The sequence below is a fragment of the Berghia stephanieae genome, chromosome 8 (assembly GCF_034508935.2).
Source record: "Berghia stephanieae isolate SIO BIC M18660-M18661 chromosome 8, UCSD_Bste_1.3, whole genome shotgun sequence".
Lineage (NCBI taxonomy): Eukaryota > Metazoa > Mollusca > Gastropoda > Nudibranchia > Aeolidiidae > Berghia > Berghia stephanieae.
This window is the reverse complement of record NC_088367.1, coordinates 9,192,396-9,216,274: the sequence shown is the minus strand read 5'-3', so window position 1 is coordinate 9,216,274 and position 23,879 is coordinate 9,192,396. Positions and strand designations below refer to the sequence as shown.

General features: G+C 37.6%; 2 protein-coding genes and 1 long non-coding RNA gene across 3 annotated transcripts in view; 2 read left to right on the top strand and 1 right to left on the bottom strand.

Moving 5' to 3' along the window:
* LOC144978131 (uncharacterized) overlaps window positions 1-2,170 on the top strand; it is a 9,666-nt gene extending 7,496 nt beyond the window's left edge. Inside the window, exon 3 of the long non-coding RNA XR_013646468.1 lies at window positions 2,066-2,170. This is a non-coding gene — a long non-coding RNA (uncharacterized LOC144978131). The remainder of the gene's footprint in view (window positions 1-2,065) is intronic.
* LOC144978130 (splicing factor 3A subunit 2-like) lies at window positions 505-21,596 on the bottom strand. Its single transcript, XM_078923777.1, has 9 exons — window positions 21,488-21,596; window positions 19,640-19,792; window positions 18,944-19,015; window positions 16,968-17,014; window positions 16,360-16,469; window positions 14,194-14,243; window positions 13,716-13,856; window positions 3,548-3,616; window positions 505-1,564 (listed from the first exon to the last, which is right to left on the bottom strand). Exons 2-9 carry the CDS (start codon window positions 19,763-19,765, stop codon window positions 1,061-1,063), a joined length of 1,119 nt encoding a protein of 372 aa, XP_078779903.1. The 5' UTR covers window positions 19,766-19,792; window positions 21,488-21,596; the 3' UTR covers window positions 505-1,060.
* The window catches only part of LOC144978129 (uncharacterized), a 31,428-nt gene continuing 29,133 nt past the window's right edge, over window positions 21,585-23,879 (top strand). Inside the window, exon 1 of the mRNA XM_078923776.1 lies at window positions 21,585-23,879. Within this exon, the coding sequence (XP_078779902.1) occupies window positions 22,146-23,879 (1,734 nt within the window). The 5' untranslated portion in view covers window positions 21,585-22,145.

The window sequence follows — 23,879 nt, the reverse complement described above, 5'->3', positions numbered from 1 at the left end:
CCAAGGACTCAACTATGCAAATCCAGGACCTTCCGATCCGAAAGTGAGTGTCATACCACAAGACCAAAGGCCGCATAGAATGGAAGAGTTAATAGTGATCTCTATCCTAGACCTCCAACAACATGGAAATTAGAATGAATACGCAATGTTTGACACTTGGCTGCCTCTATTCTCACCCCCCCCCCCCCCCCCCCCCCCCCCCGGGCCGATTGGATTACCAAAAAAAACGTTGCCGGCTTTTTGAGATTTGGATTTGATTGATTTTTTTTTTTTAATTGTGCAACTTGTGACAAGAAACTTAACAAATTACAGCATTACAACCTTTGGATTAAACATACAACAATTGTGGACTACTGGACTACTATTATGAAGACTAGCATCCGGGGGGTGAGAATAGTCACTTCGTTGACTTTTATAGCGCAAGAGACACATTTAAGTAAAAACAAAAGTATCATCGGCAAAAATAAAATAATAATAATAATAAGAAGAAGAACAAACACCTACTTAATTTCTACTCTTCTTTATTAATGATTTTAGGATAATGAAAAACAAACATCTTTATGAGTAAACATTATAATAACAGAGAGCAAAGTAGTGGAAAACGGAATGCGAGATTAAACCAGTTGTCTTTTATTCTTTTCATTTGTATGAGGAATTGGAAATATGAATTTTAAGACCAAGAATGCCCACATTCACCTCTCTCAAAGATTTATGCAAGACAGAAACGTTCATGTTGTAAATGGGAAAGGGGAAGGGGAACCTCAAATTATTGGTCAAACCACCTCAGTGGCGAACTTCTTTGAATTGAAGTTAAAAAGATTAACAACTAATACTTGTGAATAGATATTTTATTTAGTGTAATAAAGACAGCAGCAGCACAACTATGCACCTTACTTGAATTAAAATCAGAACAAGACATAGTCTTCAAATTTATGAGTTTTGTGTGATTGAAATTCCGATTTTCCCCATTTTAAAAAAGAGAATACTAAGTGATAATTGACGGACAATAAAACAATGCAAGAGGAAACAGGACATATTACTATGAAGAAAGTCTCGATGTCTAAGATGGTGGAGGGGGTGGTGGTGGGGGAGCAACGGGTGGTGCTCTGCTTCCAGGAGGTGGGGGTTGGACAGGGGGAGGGGGAGGGGCCAGGTGTACCCTTGGCGGGGGTTGCATGGGTCTTGGGGGTCCTGGAGGTCCAGGTGGCATGTTTGGAGGGGGAGGAGGAAGTCTGGGAGGGGGTCCGCGTCCAGGCCCACCAAATCCGTGGCCTCCCATTGGTGGTGGGGGCATTGGGGGAGGTGGGATGCCAGGAGGAGGAGGTGGGCCTGTGGAGGCACCCATTGGAGGAGGTGGGGGTCCTCCTCCACCCATTTCTGGAGCGGGAGGAGGTGGGGGCACCCCAGGAGGAGGGGGTAATGATGTAAGGGGTCCGCCGGGGCCTGGTGGTGGTGGTGGTCCTCCGGGCACACCTCCTGGGAGGTGAGATGCAGGCTGTAAAGGTTTGGGGCTGGGCGGCCTGTTCCCACGAGGGTCCACTTTGAATGCAAATTGCAGGAAGAACTAAATGGAAAAAAAAATTGAAATATTGTAAGATGAATAATTCTATTAAAGTAGCAAAATGAATTTCAAATACTCATGACTGGCCAATGTAATCCTTTTTATTGGGTAAACAAGAAGTTTCAAAAGTATAATGGAATCAGCATCGTCAACTTCTGTTTAAAGTCAACACCTCCTCTTTATCCGAGAGTGTTCCATTGATAATGGATAAAGTCAACCAATCTTTCTGAACTTTAAAACCACTTTTCACTCCAACATAATAAATATGTGCCAGGACCAGTTTTCAGCCAGATTGAAGCTGATATCTATTTTCCGGCCTGTAAATGGTTGGTGAAAAAATTGTCGGAACTTTTTGAACAGGGGAAAATAGACCAACAGGACAAAAATATGGATTAATTAATATACACAACAGAAGAGGAGGAGGAGGAGGAGCCGTCGTGTGTGAAGGAGGAAAAAGAATTACCGTTCGTAGCAAAATATTTATTTTGCATTATTTTTTCCCAGTTGACTTTTAGACTGAACCAAAGAAACCATTGGAAGGAAAAAAGACAGTGGGAGAAATACATGTGTGTCAGTAGTCGTAAAAATAGAGAGAAACAGCCTGGTCCAACACACATTGTGTGTGCTAGTTGACTACACTCGAGTCCGACAACTGCGACCCTCTCTCTCCTATGTGGCAAGTAAGCAGGCAGTGAATACATCCACATCTACAGATCGTGTAAGTGGAATGATAATGGTTCCTAGCTGACCAGATGGTCTAGTTTTGTTTTGTCTTTGATGCAAAAAATAAAAAACTCTTTTATTTTCTTTTGTGTTTGTTCTGGTTTTTTTTGACGTTACAAAATTTATTTTTACTTTTAATCTTTAATTTAAAAAAAAAAAAAACACTTAACAGAATATATCGAGCAAAATTGTACTTTTGGAAATCCGACAACGGAAGATTTACAGGCTTGAATTTTGTCCCTGTTGCAACTTATTTTGCATTCATGCTATATTGAAATACTGAGTGGGAAAGCACTGGACTCACAAGTAAAGGGTCCAATGGTCGTTATCAAAACTGAGTGAAATTGAAATATTTCCCAATATTCCTCAGGTCCATCCAGCAGTGACTGAACAGCTGTGTCAGTTAGACCTGGCAGAAAGTGCTTTGTGACATACTTGCCTCCCATCAAAAGCATGAAAATCAGAAAAGGTGTGTATGAAATAGTGCCAGACAGAGCAGAGAGGGAATACAAGAAAAATCAACCCCAAAAAGTCATACCGCCTTGACTAGGGATTGAATCTCAGATCTCTGGATAAGCAATCAAACATGCTATCATTACACATTACATAACACATCAAACATGCTATCATTACACATTACATAACACATCAAACATGCTATCATTACACATTACATAACACATCAAACATGCTATCATTACACATTACATAACACACCAATCATGCTATCATTACGCATTACATAACACATCAAACATGCTATCATTACACAGTACATAACACATCAAACATGCTATCATTACACATTACATAACACATCAAACATGCTATCATTACACATTACATAACACATCAAACATGCTATCATTACACAGTACATAACACATCAAACATGCTATCATTACACATTACATAACACATCAAACATGCTATCATTACACATAACACATATTGGTAGAATATCAGGATTCCACTGTAAATGAACTTCAGAGTCAGACACATGTTATGTGTCATCAAAATTTACACATTTATGATATTGACAGGGAGCTTTTCAAAGCTTTAACAACTGCCATTTTAGGTTTGGTAAAAAGAAAAAGCACCCCCCCCCAATAATAATAATAATAATAATAATAATAATAATAATAATAATAATAATAATAATAATAATAATAATAATAATAATAATAACAATAATAATAATAATAATAATAATAAAACCAATTTCACATGAGTCGATGTCATTTGTTTTCATATCAGCTTTACCTGTTTTGTTTCTTTATTCCAATGTGTCCACAGCTTGCGAGGATCTTTATCCACTTCCCGACTTGGAACCTAAAACAATTGAAAAAATAAGAAAAAAAAAAAAAAAGAAATTTATCATTACTGATAATGAACTATCATTAGAAATCCATGCCACAAATAACACAGTAAGATAATGACCAACTTAAGACGACTCCAAAAAATATCATACAGCAGCAGCTTTAACTAAGTTTAGTCCATCATTGAGAATCCCACAGCAACTAAGCCTGATAACTTAGTATACCTACAGCAGAGTTGCTTGCAAGCGCCTCTTTGGGTCAGGTCACGGTCAATGATTATCAGAGCAGGCAAGAATTTTACCTGGATAACAGCTTATTTCCAAAAAATATCAAACAGCAGCAGCTTTAACTAAGTTAAGTCCATCATTGAGAATCCCACGGCAACTAAGCCTGATAACTTAGTATACCTACAGCAGAGTTGCTTGCAAGCGCCTCTTTGGGTCAGGTCACGGTCAATGATTATCAGAGCAGGCAAGAATTTTACCTGGATAACAGCTTATTTCTGTTGTATGATGATTGCATTTTTGTCGTCATAAACCACGCATAATTATAGAATATGAGACGCATTTTACATATTTATCATCGAAAATATATTGTCAATAAGATTGACTAGGCATACAACAATTTTCATACTCCTAGGGGCAAGATAACATCACATTTTCACTTCTTAAAAATGGGATATATTGTAAATTGTACTAATTATAAATTTGACAAAAAATTCATAGTCCAGTTAATTCACCTAACATTCACTTGAATTTTGATATGACTGTAGACAGATAGGTAAAGTATATAGTCAACTAACCCTTTTTATGACTGAAAGACAAATGAGACTATCACAGCTGTCCATTACAGTTACACTTTTTCCAAGCTAGCTGTCCTAGTCTTATAACATGAAGAAATACTTGACAGTTTTGGTGGTTTGCTCTAAGATAAGCTTGTAATAGTTGTGTATATGGATATATTATGGTAGTATATTATTAATATTGTGTGTTTATGTTGTCTGTGCATTGAGTGAGTTTGACGGGTGTCATAGATGTTTATCAAGCATACTTTTTTTTGTTTGTTTGTTGCTTTAGGTCTCTTCCAACACAATTGAGGTTATATGAGAGACCGCTGAAACAAAAAAACAAGCAATCTAACAAAAATAGTACAAATGTAAATCAAAATCATAACCTAAAGATATCATAAGCTAAATTATAAATAACCAAGAACAAACAGGCAGAAGATTTACAGAAAAAAAAATATCCCCTGTCAAAAATACAATCACAAACCAAAGAAGCAGGATAGGCTAGTAAAGAGAAGAAGAAACGACATCACTATCGGATCGTACACCCATGCGAACATCATTGGTATATGATTCAAGGGTGATGCTCCCATCCAACCACCCGCTTATCAAGCATACTTGAGTTGGTGAGAGAAAAATCAGATACGTGGTCTTGATAAATTCAGTACTGGACAGAAGAATGACAGATAAAATCTAGGAATTTTGTGTAAGTGTCCAAATCTACAATTGATATAAATTGTTCTGTTTATTAACAATGGCATAGCAACATCAGATTTCTGTGTGAGGAGGAAATGGTTATGGAAGGATTTCTTTTACTTAGATTGTAAAACTTTAGCTCTGGATCTGTTTGTAATAAAGACGTTACCATGATGCAAGCAAGTTTCCCACTCTCTGACCTTAAATCTGATGCCCGTTTTTCTATCTTTGCAATGTGGAATGCAACATTTCTCCCCCCCCCCCCCTTTCTCCCCATGAAAGCCCATTCCAAAACTATGCCTATCAATCCATGGAATGTAATGTGACTCTAGTATGTGATGTTTGGGGGGTGACTGTGTACGGGAATATGAGTCTGTAACTGTGCATGTATGTCACCACCGCGCCATCCGCCTCTTTAATATCATCAGAAGTCATGAGTTTTCCGTGTGTCAGAGCACAATCTGCACAGCTTATTAAGTTTATCATTATGGTCTATTTCTGAATGTGCCATCATCCTAAGATATGTGATCCTTTAAAAAAAACAAATTAAATAAGTAAATAAATAAACATAAACAACAAAATAAGCATCCTAACACAATGACAAAGTGAACAACAATAAAAAAAAACAAAACAAAACAGCAGAATGTGAATAAATAATTATAATCCTGAAATATATTGCTAAGAGAGACGTATTGATTATATTATGAAAGAAGAAAAAAATTTGGGGGGGGGGGGGGGGGGGGGGGGGAATTGTGATTATTAGTCATTTCAAATTTATGTGCAAATCAGAGAGGAAACTTTCATCTTTCTAAAGAGAATAATTAAATTACATTCAGGCCTAGAAGTGATTCAGGAAAATATTTTTCCCTGCTTTTTCCCGGTTTTTTCCTGTTTTTTTTCCAGGCTCTAGGGAAATTTTTAAGGTAGTAATTTTCAAGCATATTCATCAATTCTAGACCAGTTACCACTACCTATATATATATATATTATATATATATATATATATATATATATATATATATATATATATATATATATATATATATATATATATATATATATATATATATATATATATATATATATATATATATATATATATATATATATATATATAGAGAGAGAGAGAGAGAGAGAGAGAGAGAGAGAGAGAGAGAGAGAATCAGAAAAGAGGGGGAAATCATTGACTCGTAGTACATATTACTATAACAAGCCATCCAGTATCTAAGCCTACACCATCCGTGGGGAAAAAAAAAGGAGAAAAAAAAAAAAAAAAAAAAAAAAGAAGAGAGAGAGAGAGAGAGAGAGAGAGAGAGAGAGAGAGAGAGAGAGAGAGAGAGAGAGAGAGAGAGAGAGAGAGAGAGAGAGATGTGAGTGAAAAAGAGAGTGGCTGAGACTGAGAGAAAGAAATATATTGACTCTGGCTATTAATACTTGGACGTATTCCTGTAAAGTCTAGGCCTCCTACAACATGCAAAAAAAATATTTTAAAAAGAGAGAGACAGATAGAGAGAGAGAGAGAGGAGAGAGAGAGAGAGAGGAGAGAGAGAGAGAGAGAGAGAGAGAGAGAGAGAGAGAGAGAGAGGAGAGATGGGGAGAAAAGAGACAAAGAGAAGAGGAAATCAATAGAGAGAAAAAGACATTTGAATATTACTATGAGAGAGAAAGTAGCGTCCAAAGACTTGTGGCCTACTTATTGAATTGCACATGAATGAAATAAAGCTAGTTAATCTAGAGACAGACAAAACAAACTTAGTACAAATTACAATGAGTAAACGACCTTAATCTGCCATCTCCAAATAATTGAATAACAAGTCACGAAAATTAATTAAAGTAGCCTAAGGACGTCGACCGTCTTTCTTAGCTTAGCTAACAATCGCATTCATGACCAAGTCAAAAACACACAAAAAAAAAAAAAACAAAACAAAAAAAAAACACACACGCTCACACACACACACTACTAAGATGAGGGGAGGGATGTGTGTTTCTAGCACTCTTGTCTTGTCGACAATGATGAGTCGACTGAGTGAATCAAGCGTCTTTAAGTCTTCGACCAATCACAGGCTATCTAACCGAACCGGCTGGTCGAAACAAAGACGCTTCTCGCCGTCGATGTATTACGCTATTGTTGTGCAAGTGGCAAGGAATATAACACCTTTTTGAGTAGGCCTAAAAGCTAAAATCTAAAAGTAAAAAATATAATTCTGAGGAATTTGAAAGTCACATTGTTGAAATCGGCTTGAAGAAAGAAGAACATTGGTCCTTGTTTCAGAAAAATCGGTTTGAAAACCAACTGTTTTACGAATAAATTCGATTTTAAAAATTGCTTTTGTTTATTTTCGATTTTTTAGCAACTTTTTTATTTATCGGCCGATTTTCTTGATTTTTATATCATTCTTTATATCTCAATGAGACGAGATCAGTGGTATACTTTGTTTGTTTCAAATGTAACTACAACATAATTTGTTTTTTTTACTTATCAACCGTGCCTGGATAATTTATTCAACAACTGACGCAACTATCCCATTGCCGTCTTCCAGTGTTTCAGCGATGACTCTAAACCACTATAATTACGTCATGCACAGGAAACATAACGGAGTTATAGTTAGACACCGAAGCTCGCCTAACGAACGACTTGCCCAACACGTGACCATTTTTTTCTCTCGCGTCCTCTCGTCTAATCTCGTCACTCCTGAATAGAAAGACAATGGGCGGAGCTCATATGATATAACGCAATGAAAGTTCTGTCCGATGACGGGTGGGGGGATATCACCTCTCCAAAACTTACCTTATTATATGAAATCTTGAGATTCTTATCCAATCATCGATTGCTCGTTTGACAGTTCGCTTGTGAACAGTTAGGAGACCATCTCTTGATTTATGGGCAGGCGGCTTTGCGTAAAGGCGGTGAGTGTTGTATACATCAAAGAGTACCGCTGACCGATGGGTAAATAGTGGTTGTGTAACCCAAAAGCCCTGCCGTCTCGACTGCAAGGTCTTGTATGTAATAGTTGCGTCACCATCTCAAGGCTCAGGAATTAATTAGTGAGCTGATTCAAACAATGTGGGTTTCAAATTTATCGTATACGTAATCATTTGGAAGCTACAGAGAAAGGTGTTTTTGTGTAATCCCTTTCACACACACAACACGCGCGCGCGCACACACACACACACACACACAAACATATACAAACAATACACATCCCTGGTCATCTATTGCCTATATTATTAATGTTAATATATACATCCCATGCTGATTGTCACTACCCCCCCCCCCCCCCCTAACCATTTCCACCATCCAAGTACCAGCGGCCTTTTCTCTTTGATTTCGTATCATGGTCTACCCGAAGCCCAACACCTCGATCGTTTGTGGGTCAACCCACCCCCCCCCCCTCCCCCCACCTTCCCCCGTAATCAATTTATAATTTTCTCTCTGTATAGAGCGCCACACCCCGTGTGGTGTCCGGGGTCCCTCAACTGAGAGGGTCAAGAATAGCCCAACGCCAAGCCAGCGTGTCGTTAAAGGCGACTAATGGTGTGTGATTCCCCCATCTTTGAGTCACCTGGTCCTCCAGGTTGGGGGTTGGCAAAGGGTTAACACCCCTTTCCGTTAAACTCAAACCGTTACAGAAACACAGACAGACAAACTAAATCCTTTTTTTAGCTTGGGCGACCGAAGAGTTTCTGGAATTACAGAATTTATGAAGGACAACAGACAAAGCCGAAAGGACTCTGCTGACCCGATGACGTCTTCACCAAACAAGCAGCTTCGAATTGCGTCGTGGAACGTTCGCACCATGTATGAAGCAGGAAAAAGCTCTCAAGTTGTGACTGAGATGAGAAGATACAGGCTGCATATACTTGGAGTAAGCGAAACCCACTGGATACAATCTGGACAGAAACACCTCAAGTCTGGGGAGAAGATTTTATATTCAGGGAGAGGGGACGGGATTCATACACAGGGAGTAGGAATAATTCTAAGCAAGTTTGCCCAGAAGTCACTGAGAGGATGGGAACAATGCGGAGAAAGGATCATCATGGCGTCTTTTACAACACGGATTAAGAAGATCAGCATGAACATTGTACAGATCTATGCCCCAACAAATGATGCAACAGATGAGGACAAAGATACATTTTATGGTCTGCTACAACAAGTCATTGACAAGTTGCCAAGGAAAGACATCAACATATTGATGGGAGATGCTAATGCAAAAGTGGGACAGGATAACGTAGGCTATGAAGGTATCATGGGACGTCATGGCATGGGAGAAATGAATGATAATGGAGAGAGATTTGCAAATTTCTGTGCATTCAACAGCTTGGTGATTGGAGGATCAGTGTTCCCCCATAAGAGGATCCACAAAGCAACTTGGGTCTCACCAGATGGTGTGACAGAGAATCAGATTGATCATTTTTGTATCTCTCGTAGATTCAGACGTTCATTGGAAGATGTGACAGTACGGAGAGGGGCAGATGTTGGATCAGACCACCACCTGCTATTGGCAAAGCTTAAGCTCCGACTCAGAAAACACGGGGCCAGATCACATACAAGAAGAAAATTCGAGGTGAATGCACTTGATGGGGAAAAGAATGAGGAATTCAAACTACAATTGAGTAATAGATTCCAACCTCTTACTGAGCTCGAGGAGGACATAGATGTAGAGTCACATTGGGCAAAGATCAAGGAAGTCTACATAACAACTTGCCACGAGGTATTGGGGGTAAAGAAATCGGAACATAAAGAATGGATAAGTCCAACCACCTTGGACCTTATTGAAAAGAGGAGAACAAGGAAGGAACAAGTGAATGCAAGCCGAACAAGGGCTTCAAGACTGGATGCACAAGAGCAGTATCGAGCCATAGCTAAGGAAGTCAAAAGATCTGTGAAGAAAGACAAGGAAGCATTCATGAACAGACTTGCAGAGAAAGCAGAAGCAGCAGCGACTGGAGGACACATGAGGATCCTTTATCAAACTACCAAGACACTTGCTGGAAAATATGGGAAACCAGAGGTACCAGTCAAAGACAAAGATGGGAAAACTATTTTTGGAAAAGAGGCTCAATCTGAACGATGGAGGGAACATTTCAACTGCCTTCTGAACAGACCACCACCAGACAACCAGCCAGAAATTTTGCCTGCAAGGAATGAGCTACCAATTAGCTGTGATCCACCATCGATAGCAGAGATTGTAGGTGCCATTAACAAGATGAAAAGGGGGAAAGCTGCTGGACCAGACCAGATTCCACCGGAGGCTCTAAAAGTTGATGCGAAAAGAAATGCTGAGGCCCTGCACCCACTATTTGAGAGAATCTGGAATGACGGGATATTCCCAAAGGATTGGAAGGAAGGACATCTTATCAAGCTTCCAAAGAAAGGGGACCTCAGTAATTGTAATAATTATCGAGGCATCACTCTTCTTTCTATCCCAGGAAAGGTTTTCAACCGTATTATTTTAGAGAGAATTAAGAATGCAACAGATGCTAAACTGCGGGACGAACAGGCAGGTTTTCGGAAAAACCGTTCAACCACCGACCAGATTGCCTCTCTGCGAGTCATAGTAGAACAGTCTATAGAATGGAACTCTCCTCTTATTGTCAACTTTCTGGATTACGAGAAGGCTTTCGACAGTATTGACAGAGCAACATTGTGGAAAATTCTGGCACATTATGGACTCCCTGAAAAGATAGTAAACCTCATTAAGGAAATGTATGAAGGATCAAGTTGCAGGGTTGTACATGAAGATCAGCTTACTGACAGCTTTGAAATTAAGACTGGTGTGAAGCAGGGATGCTTGCTCTCACCATTCCTGTTCATCCTTGCCATTGATTGGCTAATGAAGGAAACCTCCAAAGGGAGAAGAAATGGGATACAGTGGACCCCTGGACACAGTTGGATGATCTGGATTTTGCAGATGATCTGGCTCTTCTGTCCCACACCAAGGACCAGATGCAAGCAAAAACCACAATTATAAACAGCCTCTCGGAATCAATTGGTCTAAGAATTCACCCTGCAAAGTCAAAGGTCTTGAGGATAGGTACGCGTCAAAGGGAGCAGATCAAAGTAAAAGATCAGGATCTCGAAGATATAGACACTTTCTGCTATCTCGGAAGTATAATTGACAAGGATGGAGGCACGGAAGCAGAGGTGAAAGCACGAATAGGAAAGGCACAGGCTGCATTCACATCTTTGAACAGAGTTTGGAGAACTAAAGATATCTCCCTTCAACTAAAGCTAAGACTTTTCAACTCAAACGTGAAGTCTGTCCTACTGTATGGATGTGAAACTTGGAACGCATCACAGGCATGTATAAGGAGGGTACAGATTTTCGTAAACAGGTGCATGCGTAAGCTACTCAGAATAAAATGGATGGATAGAATAAAAAATGAAGAAGTATGGAAAAGAACACAGCAGAAACCAGTGGGAGAGGATATAGGAAGAAGACGATGGAGGTGGATTGGACACACGCTTAGAAAGAATGACTCAACTATAACAAAGAAAGTATTGGACTGGAACCCTCAGGGCAGAAGATCAAGGGGAAGGCCACGAGGAACATGGAGAAGAATTAAAGAAGCTGATATACAGAGAAGTGGTAAGACCTGGAATGAGATAAAAAAGTTGGCTCAGGATAGAGAAGGATGGAAACTGTTTGTCTGTGGCCTATACCCTGACCCAGGGTGAAAAAGGCAATGATGATGATGATGATAGAGCGCCACATGCACAATTATATACTATTGAATGACACTGACCTTGCCCCTCCCCTAACACAAGCCAACAGCAACCCAAGCTATCCTCTATCATGTGACCTTAGATCCGATGCTGCATACCGCTTGAGAGTCTTCACTATCCAGATCTCGTTCATGGTCACGTGAGAAGGCTATATCCGTTCGGGTTCGGCGTTCGGGTTCGGCGTTCGACCCGATTTCGTTAAAAGCCTATTCATTCATTGTTCCCATACGAAGCCTTTCCATTTTCACTCTTTCGTTAGTAAACATGGTGTACTCTACGAATGCGGACCGGACTTTGCTGATTGGGTCGATCGTCATAACATAGGGCCTTGTAGTGTGAGGAAACCATAAGAGGCTGCTGCCATGCTCTAAGCCGATCGTTCGCAGGTTGGGTAATGATTACGCGGAAGAATACATGTTGGGTTGTTGTTCACCTAAATTTTTCTCACGGCTTTTTCCCGGCCCCAGACAATTTTCACCGATTTTCCCGGCTTTTCCCGGTCGGGAAATTTCAAAATAAAGTTCCCGGCTTTTCCCGGTTTTCCCGGCCCACTTCGAGGCCTGTACATTTTTAAGTGCACAATTTAATTAAAACACCATGACGTAAGTCACATAAAAAATTCACTCAAGAAATACACTTCTGAATCTGACACATCACAGCATCCTAGTCATTTAACTGAGAGAAATGAAAAAGATATCAAGAAATAGCTTAAACATTATTCTGTATACTAATGGGAAATTAAATATTGTTCATTCGTTCAAATTTGAATTATAACTGATTTTGAATCCTGATATAAGAGGAACACAGACTAGAACAGGGAGAGTAACCTCCCTTGACCATCTGTATGGACGATGTGCAAGGTAAGGTTAATTGACCGTGAACAGATGGAATGCTGGATGGTGGATGCACGGTGCTGGCGTGGTCATATCAAAGGAAATCTAAGTGTTATGGAGTAAAGAGGAGAACTAGTTGCCGTGATCCAACATATCAAATAACGCAACATTCCTGCATGGAAACTGAAATAAATTGCAATTTATTCTCTACAGCCTGATCTGTCAATTTCATTGTAAGGTAGGTAGAGTTGCCAAGCAGAACATCTCAGGCTTTGTGATTACTGGATTGCAACAGTAGAATTGCCAAACAGAACATCTCAGGCTTTGTGATTACTGGATCACAACAGTAGAGTTGCCAAACAGAACATCTCAGGCTTTGTGATTACTGGATTACAACAGTAGAGTTGCCAAGCAGCACATCTCAGGCTTTGTGATTACTGGATTACAAAAGTAGAGTTGCCAAGCAGCACATCTCAGGCTTTGTGATTGCTGGATTACAACAGTAGAGTTGCCAAGCAGCACATCTCAGGTTTTGTGATTACTGGATTACAACAGTAGAGTTGCCAAACAGAACATCTCAGACTTTGTGATTACTGGATTACAACAGTAGAGTTGCCGAGCAGCACATCTCAGGCTTTGTGATTACTGGATTACAACAATTCACTTGAAAAATCACTTTTTAATGGTTTGGAATACGCAATGTTTAATTCAATCTGTAATTGTAACGAGAAAGTTCAGCTGCGTTTCCCTGCATGAAACATTTTACCCCCAGTTAAATACCTTGATTTCATTAGTTGCTTTGACAAATAACAAAATTTTATATTGATGCAATTCTGTAATGTGAACAATTTCAATCTAGGCTGGTTGCACAATGTAATTGTTGAACTTATTAATCAAATATATCTTTTTAAAACAGATCTATAAATTTAAATAAACAGGATTGACAAGCCAGTTCAATTTTTGTCCTTGTTTATTTAAAGGAAAAGTCCACTCCTAAGGGATGTGTAAAATATGGTACTCAAATAAAAATTTCAAGTGAGATTAATTATTTGTTTGGCTAGAGACAACTCACCTTAAATGCAATCGTTTCATATGGTTCAGCAGCAAAAAGTAAATACTGCCATCTGCGATCTGGGGGTTCAATTCTCTGTTCATAAGCGGCCATAAAACGGTACCTGGGCTGAATACTTTCTACAATTTCTGGATAGTCAATCTATTGATCAGGGGAAAAAAAAGGAAGTAGTCATAACTAACATGTAATGAATCTGTAACCCCCCCCCCCCCCAAAAAAAAAAAAAAACCAACATTAATATTCTCTCTTTTGATTCAGTTTTCTGATCAACAACAACCACTACTACTATTAATATCAATAATAATAAAATTAATAGTATCAAATAATCTTTTTAAATATCCTAACAAAACATGTTAAATTTTTAAAATAAGAAATCTAAGTCAAATTTTTATAAAGTCTACACTTCATCAAAATTGTTATATACAATGTTAAAGTCTACTTTCACCTTACAGAAGTTTATCAAAATTATTGACTGTACCTGAAACAGAAGAGATTGTTGTGTTGTCTCTGGATCTCTTTGTTTCGTTACTGTGGATATAACATTAAAAAAATCATTTTGTGTAGATATACATGATCATCAAGGGCAGATCAATAAGAACATATTGGTTGATTTGGTCTCGTCGTGTTATTGTATTTGCGTGGCTATGTGGTCTAGAAGTATGACTTGTTTTGGCTTGGAAGGTCCTGGGGTCGAGCCTTGCTTGACGCATAGTTGAGTCCTTGGAAAAGGCTCTTTACTCACATTCTCTCACCGTACTTAGGTATAAAATGATCACCTGGCCGTTAACAGAGTTGTCTTTGTCGAAAAAAATAGTAATATTGCCTAACAGACGTCATGTCTCGTTCTACATGTTATGTGTTGCTGTTGGTCAGGGACCATTTGTAAAGCGCTTTAAGCACATTTAGTGGATATTGCGCTATATAAAGCTCACCGTTTTAAAAAAATTTGGTGTAAAAGTAAACAATGTCTAGTTGATTTTAAGCACTTGGAGGTTTCAACGAGAAGTGCTATGGGAAAACAATTATTGTTATACTCATGTTTTAGCCTGAATGTTTTTTGATAAAAAGCAAACAGAAATAGAATCAGGTCATCCATAAATCATAAGCAGTCACTTCAAATCCACATTAATCCATTTTCTGCAATGTTAAATGGTCAGTACAATTGCTTGCTGTCCTTTATGTAGATTTGACGCGAATCTATTCTGATGTACTTTCTACAAGATCTCAGAGACCCAGCTACCGAATCACTGCTGGGTGGGTATGGGGATCGAAACAATAATAATCTCAGTTGCACTCAGCAATGTTATCAATCCAATTGCTTGTGAGGAAAGTGCTTTTTCACCGAGCAATCAGAATCCCCATAGAAAGATATTTTTATATACCTCTTAATGCCCAATTAAATCTACTTCATCAAACAATAAAAACCATCTTTACTTAAGTCAATTACTAAAATTTATACATTTGTTTGTTGTCACGAGACTTTAGAATCTAAAAAGAAAACCCAAAAAAACTAAAAGGATGAGACTGCGCAAAGTTAAGATCTCTCTCAGATATCAGTATAGAATTTCATCAATTCCTTTAAGATCTCTCTCAGATATCAGTATAGAATCTCATCAATTCCTTTAAGATCTCTCTCAGATATCAGCATAGAATCTCATCAATTCCTTTAAGATCTCTCTCAGATATCAGTATAGAATCTCATCAATTCCTTTAAGATCTCTCTCAGATATCAGTATAGAATCTCATCAATTCCTTTAAGATCTCTCTCAGATATCAGTATAGAATTTCATCAATTCCTTTAAGATCTCTCTCAGATATCAGTATAGAATCTCATCAATTCCTTTAAGATCTCTCTCATATATCAGTATAGAATCTCATCAATTCCTTTAAAGACTCTCAGATATCAGTATAGAATCTCATCAATTCCTTTAAGGACTCTCTCAGACAATTTCAAACACAGAGAGATGATTCAAAGTCATAATCATAATCTCCCATCAAAAAATGTTTTTGTTTGTAAGTTTTTATGGGTTTTACTGCGCATGCAATGTTGCAGGGCCATTAGAGCACCAGTAAAACGGATGAAAATGGGATTATAAAAAAAATTATAGATCTACAATTAAAAGCACAAAAGAAAAAGTAAGATAAAGGGGATTGGTTCATATAGAGATCAGAGGTAGATTCCTCGCGCAAACTATCAATCTGCTTAGATCAAAATCACCAAAAGTCCCATCCAGACACAAGCACAGAATATCACTAAGAGGAATACACTCAAATGTTTAAAAAAGAAATAAAATCAAAAGAAAAGCTATAACAGTATACGAGAGGGAAGATTGCTAATGGTGGTTCCCTCTCAGCCAAGGATTCAAGCCAGGACAAAACCATGCAACAAGTACGTCCAACTGCTTCCTTTCCATTGAAGACTCAAATCTTGTGCTTGGGAAAACTAGTCCCATTCAAGGATGAGGATTGAAGACCATGTAGAAGGGACAATATATCGGTTAGACAATAAGCGGCGATCACTTTCATGTGTTGTGAAACACTAACACTGATGAAATAAATTAAACTCAGAACATGAGAAAAATATTTGATCCTTTGATGAATTTAAAACTCGATTAACAAGAAAAGAAAGTGAATGACAAGTTACCTTTATATCCAGGCCGACCAATTTTGACAAATCTCTTGATGTCCACCTTTGGTTTCTCAGGTGCTGGTTGGGCAGGGGCTTCACTTGCTTCTTTAGCAGCACGTCTTGCCCTGAAGTTGATACAATTTAATGAGATATTGAGCTCGTTCTGCAACATTTAATGTGCGCTTTGGTAGAAAAATTAAAAGTACCATAGGACCGCAACCATTATATTTAAAGTCAATCTTTGGTCAACTAATCGAGCTATCTATTAAATAAATGGAGTCACAGCAAGAAAAAAATTTCTCTGAAATGTCTACCTTGAGAAATGAACTGATAACCAAGGAATAATGATTTATTGATTTTTTGAGAACAAACATCAATAGAGAAGACCCCCCCCCCCAACACACCCAGACAAGTACATATTATACACCTTTACTTTTGGAGAAATGGATAAACTGGGAATGTGCTATAAAATGTTCATGTCAAGTTCATTTGCTCCTTTTAATTCTAATTTGAAATGAAGGTTTAGTACAAGTTAAATGAAGAGGCTACACAAAAATATGTAAATCAATAGAAAAAAAAAAAAAAAGAAGGAAAAGAAACAATGAAAATTGAACATGACTTACAGATTACTCTGGTGCTTCTTTCCTTGTGTGTGAGCCAGATAACTGCCCTGGAAAAATAAACAGATAAATCTACATTCAGGAAACTGACCAACACTTTTAAATCAATTCCCATGAACATTGTAAAATACAAAGAAATAATGGGGTTGGAAATTGTATGTCAAAATGTTATAAAGAATTACAGCCAATTGTTTTAAATCATATAGTGAATGTGTGGATAAGAGTAAAGAGGGGAATACCCCTGACAGATATATTCTTGCTGTGGACAAAGCAAAAGAGAGTGCGAGAAACTGCTTGGATAATCGTCCAAGATATTACGTTTCCGTGATTTAGGTGACACACACCTATGGATTTGTATTTTTGCAAAAAAAATCAGCTATTCACATCAGCATTTTATTTTTACATTTACATCTCAGGACCATGCAGAAGATCAGGAGGCAATGGTTGAGGAAATATTGATAATATACTGATATCGACGATGATGATGATAAAGAATTAGGTAGTTATGATGTTTGAGGCAGTAAACAAATTTTTTTTTTCCTTTTCACTTTACAGGCCTGAAAATTTCTTCCAAATAATGACTTCTACGTATAAGAATCTCTGACAGAAAAAAATAAAATGTTACAAAGTATGACTATAGCTCTAAAACAATTAACAATAAGAAGGCACTTGCAAGAATTTTTCAAAATAGTGATATCGGTATTAATTTAGCGTAGAAAAATAAAGGGGAGTGAAACATTTACTAAAGTGAAAAAATTATCGCTCTATCTCAACTAGTTCAAAAGTTATGACCTTTTATGTGGTGAAAAATCTCTATAGAAGCTTATAGGAAAATATGTGACCAAAACACAGCAACCTAATGGATAATCAAGTATAATTCAGAAACGGCTTCAGATACAACTTTGAATTTTTTACATGTGGTAATTCAACATCTCTGTAATACATTGCAAACAGAAAAATAATTATTTATTGAGAGAGAAAAGTATAGTTTAGAGCTGAATCAGCTGAAATCAAGGAAAAATAGATCACGACATGCAAATGAATGACCTATTGGAATTTTGGAAAAGTCGACAATTAAATATTTATTCACATGTAGATAGACCAAATACACCACTGAATCGGCGTCATTTAGTTATTCACTTTGAACTTTTCAAAATTAAAATAGACCTCATAAAAGCAGAGATATGGACTGATAAATGTTTGAGGTGGTGTATTAGTGTTTAAAATGATCGAAAATAGGTGATTTTAAAAACTTCCGGTCCCCCGTTCCCCTAAATTGGACAGACGCCCGTCAAAGGATGAAAAACGTCAAAATCAACAGTGAAAAATCAATCGGGAAAAAAAAGGAAGAGAATTGTAAATTATAAATTGAATGCATGGACATGAAAACGCCAATTAATTAAATAATTTAAAACAAAAATAACTTCCATAAGTGGAATATATTGTAAGATATAAAGATGTAAAGTTTTGATGTGGATTGACGAAGTTATCTCTCAAACGCAGCAGACGACAGGAAGTGAATCAGTATAAGAAAATGGCAGCTTCTGTAAACAATCGAGGCCAATTACTGTTTTTTGGGGAGCTCTAACTTTTGAGTGCAAACATATTTTGCTCTGAAATTTTTAGAGAAGCTACTTTAATATGTATCTCAGAAGGACTTGTTTTTATTAAGAAGGACCATCTCTGGTTTAAAAGTTATAAGCGTTTAAACACATATACTCTCTTTACACAAAGATTTCTCAAAATCATGATATAAAAATATAATAGTATTACCATCATTGTATGTAGAATTTTATGCCCTTTCCAATGATATATAATACATGCCATTTCATTCCACTGAGAAAGAAGAATGAACATTTTAAAATCACTCCTAAATTTTTTCCCCTCAAAAACGGAAACAGAAATCCTCGCCTGTTTTCAACTCGCGAGAGCTACTTCTTGCAAGTGCCTACAATAAGAAATGCTCATCGTGAACGAACCTCATTATTGTGGAGGGTGAGACAAAGCTTGCATTCATAGGAGCCAAGATGATTTTTCATAAAATATGGATCCTGCAAAAAGATAATTGAAGAAAAATATGTATGAAATCAAAGAATTAACAAAACATTATTAAAATAGAAAGAGAGGAGGAGAGAGAGAGGGGGGGGGGGGGGGAGAAGAGGGGAGAGAGGGAGAGAGAGAGAGAGAGAGAGAGAGAGAGAGAGAGAGAGAGAGAGAGAGAGAGAGAGAGAGAGAGAGAGATACGAGTGCTAAACATGTCTTATATTTAAATATCTGTAAAGCAAAATCCACCATGTCTAAGTCTAGCCCTTGACTGGTAGAGCTTGGTTGTAGTAATGTTCCTTTGTAACTTGTTAATAAAATATTTCCAACTTTAAAAAGCAAACTTATCAGAAACACATTTTCCCAATCATATAAAATAATTAAAATAAAATAAAATTCCTTTGATTCATCCCCATGGGGAAATTTGTCTTTAGGATCTAATCCAAAGGAAGACTGGAATAACCCAGGCATCATCCGCCGTGCAGCACCGCAAATTGAGCTAGGACGATGTGACTTGCTCAAGGCCACACAGCGTGGTAGGCGGTCGAATTCGGGTACAAATCATACTGCTGAGCCATAAAATAGAAAAAAACAAAAAAACTGCAGACATCTCAAGACTTAAAGTACCTTACCTTATTCAAATCAATGGTTTCCAGAGCAAGCTGGCGAAGTCGCTCTCTTCGATCCCTATTACTCTCAGAGGCGGAGGCAACACCTCCTGTGCCTGTCTTGCCCCCGGCCCGATGTTGAAAGTCCATATTGGACAATCTTTAGATGAAACTCTCCTATTTTGAGGTACAGAGAAAAAAACAAAACAATTAAAATAGTCATCAAACTTTCAAAATAGTTGGTGGAAGTACAGGTCTTTTCTGATGTTTTCTTGAACCGATTGTGTTACAAGATGTATCACTGGAACTGGAACTTTCTTCATCTAATGAACAATCATGCTTCCCCTTTGTACCATCATCTCAATTTAAAGTTAATCAATAGTTTCCACAAATATTTCTTAACAAAAACACAAATATACAAAACCGTGATATCGCGCATATTCAAACACAATTACCAAACTGTGAAAGGTCGTGGATTTAATTTCCAAAGATAAATTTCAAAGCAAAGAAATAACAGTGGTTAATAACTGCGATCTGCACATGGATTACATATCAGTACATTTTTATAATGGTTGTGTGAGGTTATAGTTATCATATTGTCTTATTGACACCTTTGGACATTCTATTATGGTCACAAAAGTATAAGTAGCGGGTCTGTGTCAGAATGTACACGTGTTATTAAAACTAACAGAACTTTTTACCATAATTACTAAGACCTTTAGAATGTGAATACAAATGATAACAAATATATCTAAACATATAGGAAAAAAACTTGATGGCAAAATGAAAAAAAAAATTATTAAAGCAATTGATATTTTAAAAATATTGATATTATTAATATCGGATTTTACAAAGAAAAGAAATATATGAACTTTTTAAATAAAACTATAAAATGCCCATAAAAATAGCTGGAAAGTATGTATTCAAAATAAAAACATAGTAAATAATTAGTACTGAAAATATGTGCCAAATTAAAAATGATATATGACTTAATTAAAAGATATCGATATGAATATCAATATCGTCGAGCAGCCATGATGAGAAGATAATGAAAACATGGCATTTTGGCGCAGAGTTAAAAGTCTCTCCGCATAGAGTCCCGAAATTTGACATGAATAAAGTATTTTTTCATTGGATTTTTCGTTACTTATACTTGACACCATTTAAAAGGAAATTAAAGATGAAATATCTGCGATATTACTCTTTATAACGAAGTATTGCATCTTTAATTTAACCTCCCTAAACACGCACACCAATTTCTAGTCACAACTTTCTTATCGGCGAGTTAGATCACAATTTGACTCCCATTGCTGCTGATCACTTCCTATTCACCAAAATATTTCGATTGATTTACCAAAGAACATAATCATTATCTAATAATCTAATAACAAGAAGGCTGTCATTATTAAGACACACGTCTGGAAATAACGAAAATTTATTATTCCCAGACACCTGTCTGAACAACCCCCCAGAGGCCAGAGGACATCCCAGTCCCAGACGAGAATAGGCTCCCACTCACTCCCACTCACAAGCCCCAAGTCGAAACATTCACACATCAGTGCCTACATTATCTTCCAGTACAATTGTGTGAAGGAGAGAAAGAAAATGAAATTGTTAACTGTGGACCGATCCTCAAACAAATGGGGCTCCTACAGAACGATAATGGTGAAGATGAGGTCCAGACACTTTTTCAAGTTCAATGAATCTGAATGAAATGAATGAATGAATGTTCATCTTATCTTTATCGATAATTGGTCACTTTATAAATAATGTCATCGGTTTTCTCACAGGACTTGGATTTCAATTATTCTTACTGAGCTTCATGTTAATCAGACTTAATCTACTTTTATTGTGCAAAGATAATAAACTTACGCAATGTGAGAGACAGCTGCCAGTCACTGCTATTTATCGTCTGGCCGGCTGAAAACGTAGTAAACAGAAACAGAAAGTAGAAGAAAGTTGAGCAACACTGCTTACTGGTTTGCTTCCGGGTCAAAATAGATTTGTATTTTGGAAATAATTAAAAAATAAAACTGCCTTGTTTATCAAAATAAGTTTAAAACACCAGCTAGACTTGTAATATTCTATAATTGACCGCTGAATATGCATTTGGTAATTACTAGAAGCAGAAAAGAACATTCCAAAATAATGACCCTATCCCTAGCTACCGGTGGCTTGAATCCAGCAATCAAACATGGCGACATAAACATTCTTGTGAACTTCTGGTGTCAATGATCAATTCGTGTCTTTGATAATTGACCTTACAAAGACTAGACGATGTTTCGCTTTATTTTCAGTTGTCGTTTCACCTTAATATGTCATTTTAAACTTTGCACACGACATGTGTTGAGACTGGAGACTAACAAAACATCTTTAAACTACAGACAACAGTTGCAGTTGGCTGTATTGTGAGTGAAATTGTGAACAGTCGTACATAATGCAATGAACAATGGTATTATTATCATCACACTATTAACGATATTGTGTGGCAGTTACCGAGCGCAATAACTCAGTTTTTACATTTCAAGAGATGAGTAATCCACAAAAACAGATGGATGAATCCCCCGCTGCTCATACTGCGGAAGAAATGAGATTGAAACGTTTGGCTTTTTTCAGTAAAGATAGAGACCCAGCCCTGACAAAGGAATGGAAGTTTGATCACCCTTCTTCCACGGAGACAAGGCAGGAAATTGACAAAGAAAACAATTTAAATAACCCAACAAATGACGCTGCAGATGGGCAGGAAAGAGTATCGAATGCCATGAATATTGATAGTAAACATAATGAAAGACAATTCGTTCATCAAGTCCCAACAAATCTGGATGGTTTTCACAATTCATCGCAATTAACAAATACAAGGCTGCCCAATATGCAATTTGACCCATTTTCCCATGCTCCATTACACTATTCATCTCAAGGCCCAAGCCAGAGGCAGCGGGGGAATTCAGATTTAACAGAAAATATACCAGTGCCCCTTAAGTCCAGGAGAAGTGCCACAGGCATAAGCCGATCGGCTGCACTTTCAAACAGTATGGGCCATCTCAGCCTAGAAGATTCTTCAGGATACTCTGTGTTCAGAAGTCAACCTGATTTAGATAATTTAGGGCTTTCCACACATAGACCAGATTCTGAGGTTTCTGCCAGAAGTATTCAGGGGGAAATATACATTCCTTCAAATGAAGGATCAGGTAAAACACCCAAACAAATATTTAGTCATAAGACTCAAGAAGAGCTTCATCGTGCCTTGGGAGATGAAAAAATGGAAGAATTGATGAATAAAGTGACACATGATATTGGCGAACTTAAAGGAAAGAACCAGTCCCAGAATCCACCAGAGTACCAAGGAAATCAAGACATCCAAAATTCTGTGTCAGGTGATGAACGGAGGAGAGATTTGACTAATAGCAGATATGAAAATCCATCCCCTAGACGGCATTCTTTTAATCAAGATGTTACCAATGTGAAGGACTATCGCTCTTTACTAGCGCAAAACCATGACCAGATCTCATTGCCAAAAAGTGCACGAAACTCTTTTTCATCAGAGGAGATTTACAGACAAGCTTATGGAGAGGGATTGATGTTTGAGCGGAATTATAACAGAGGATTCTCAAATTCCAGTACAACTTCTACTTATTCTTATAAACACCCTGACAAACTACAGGAACATCCATCAGCTCAAAATGATGGACAACATATTTTGAACTCTGCACGATCATCATTGATGGACTTCCCAGGTCAAATGCCAATTCGACATCCTTTACAGCAAGGCTACTCCCATCCATTTTCATACCCTCCACCTTCAATACCACCACCCCCTTTTGATAATCATAATCATCACCATCCTTTTCATCACCCCTCCCATGGCACAGCTGTCCCAATGAGTCCTCAGTCATCTTACACAGGAACTAGTTTCCCTTTTTACATGCAACAGCCACCTCTATACTCAAGTCACACTCAGAATAACCCTTCCCCTGCTCCTCATCCTTATCATCAAAATCATCCTAACCCTTTCTTTCACGATCCCCGCGTCTCCACACAATACAGTCACCTGTATGAGATGGCTCAAAATCAAAGGAGACCTACAGGAATGGCTCAACCTCAACCATCCTCAATATCTCCATATGGTCAATCATTTTCATCTCCACAATATGGACCATCACGAATCTCAGCACACCCCAGTTTGAGTGCTTCAGCTTCTCTTGAACATCAAGGAGTCAAGAGCAACATTTATCAATACAGTCAAGCCCCTCATCTGTTAAACCAG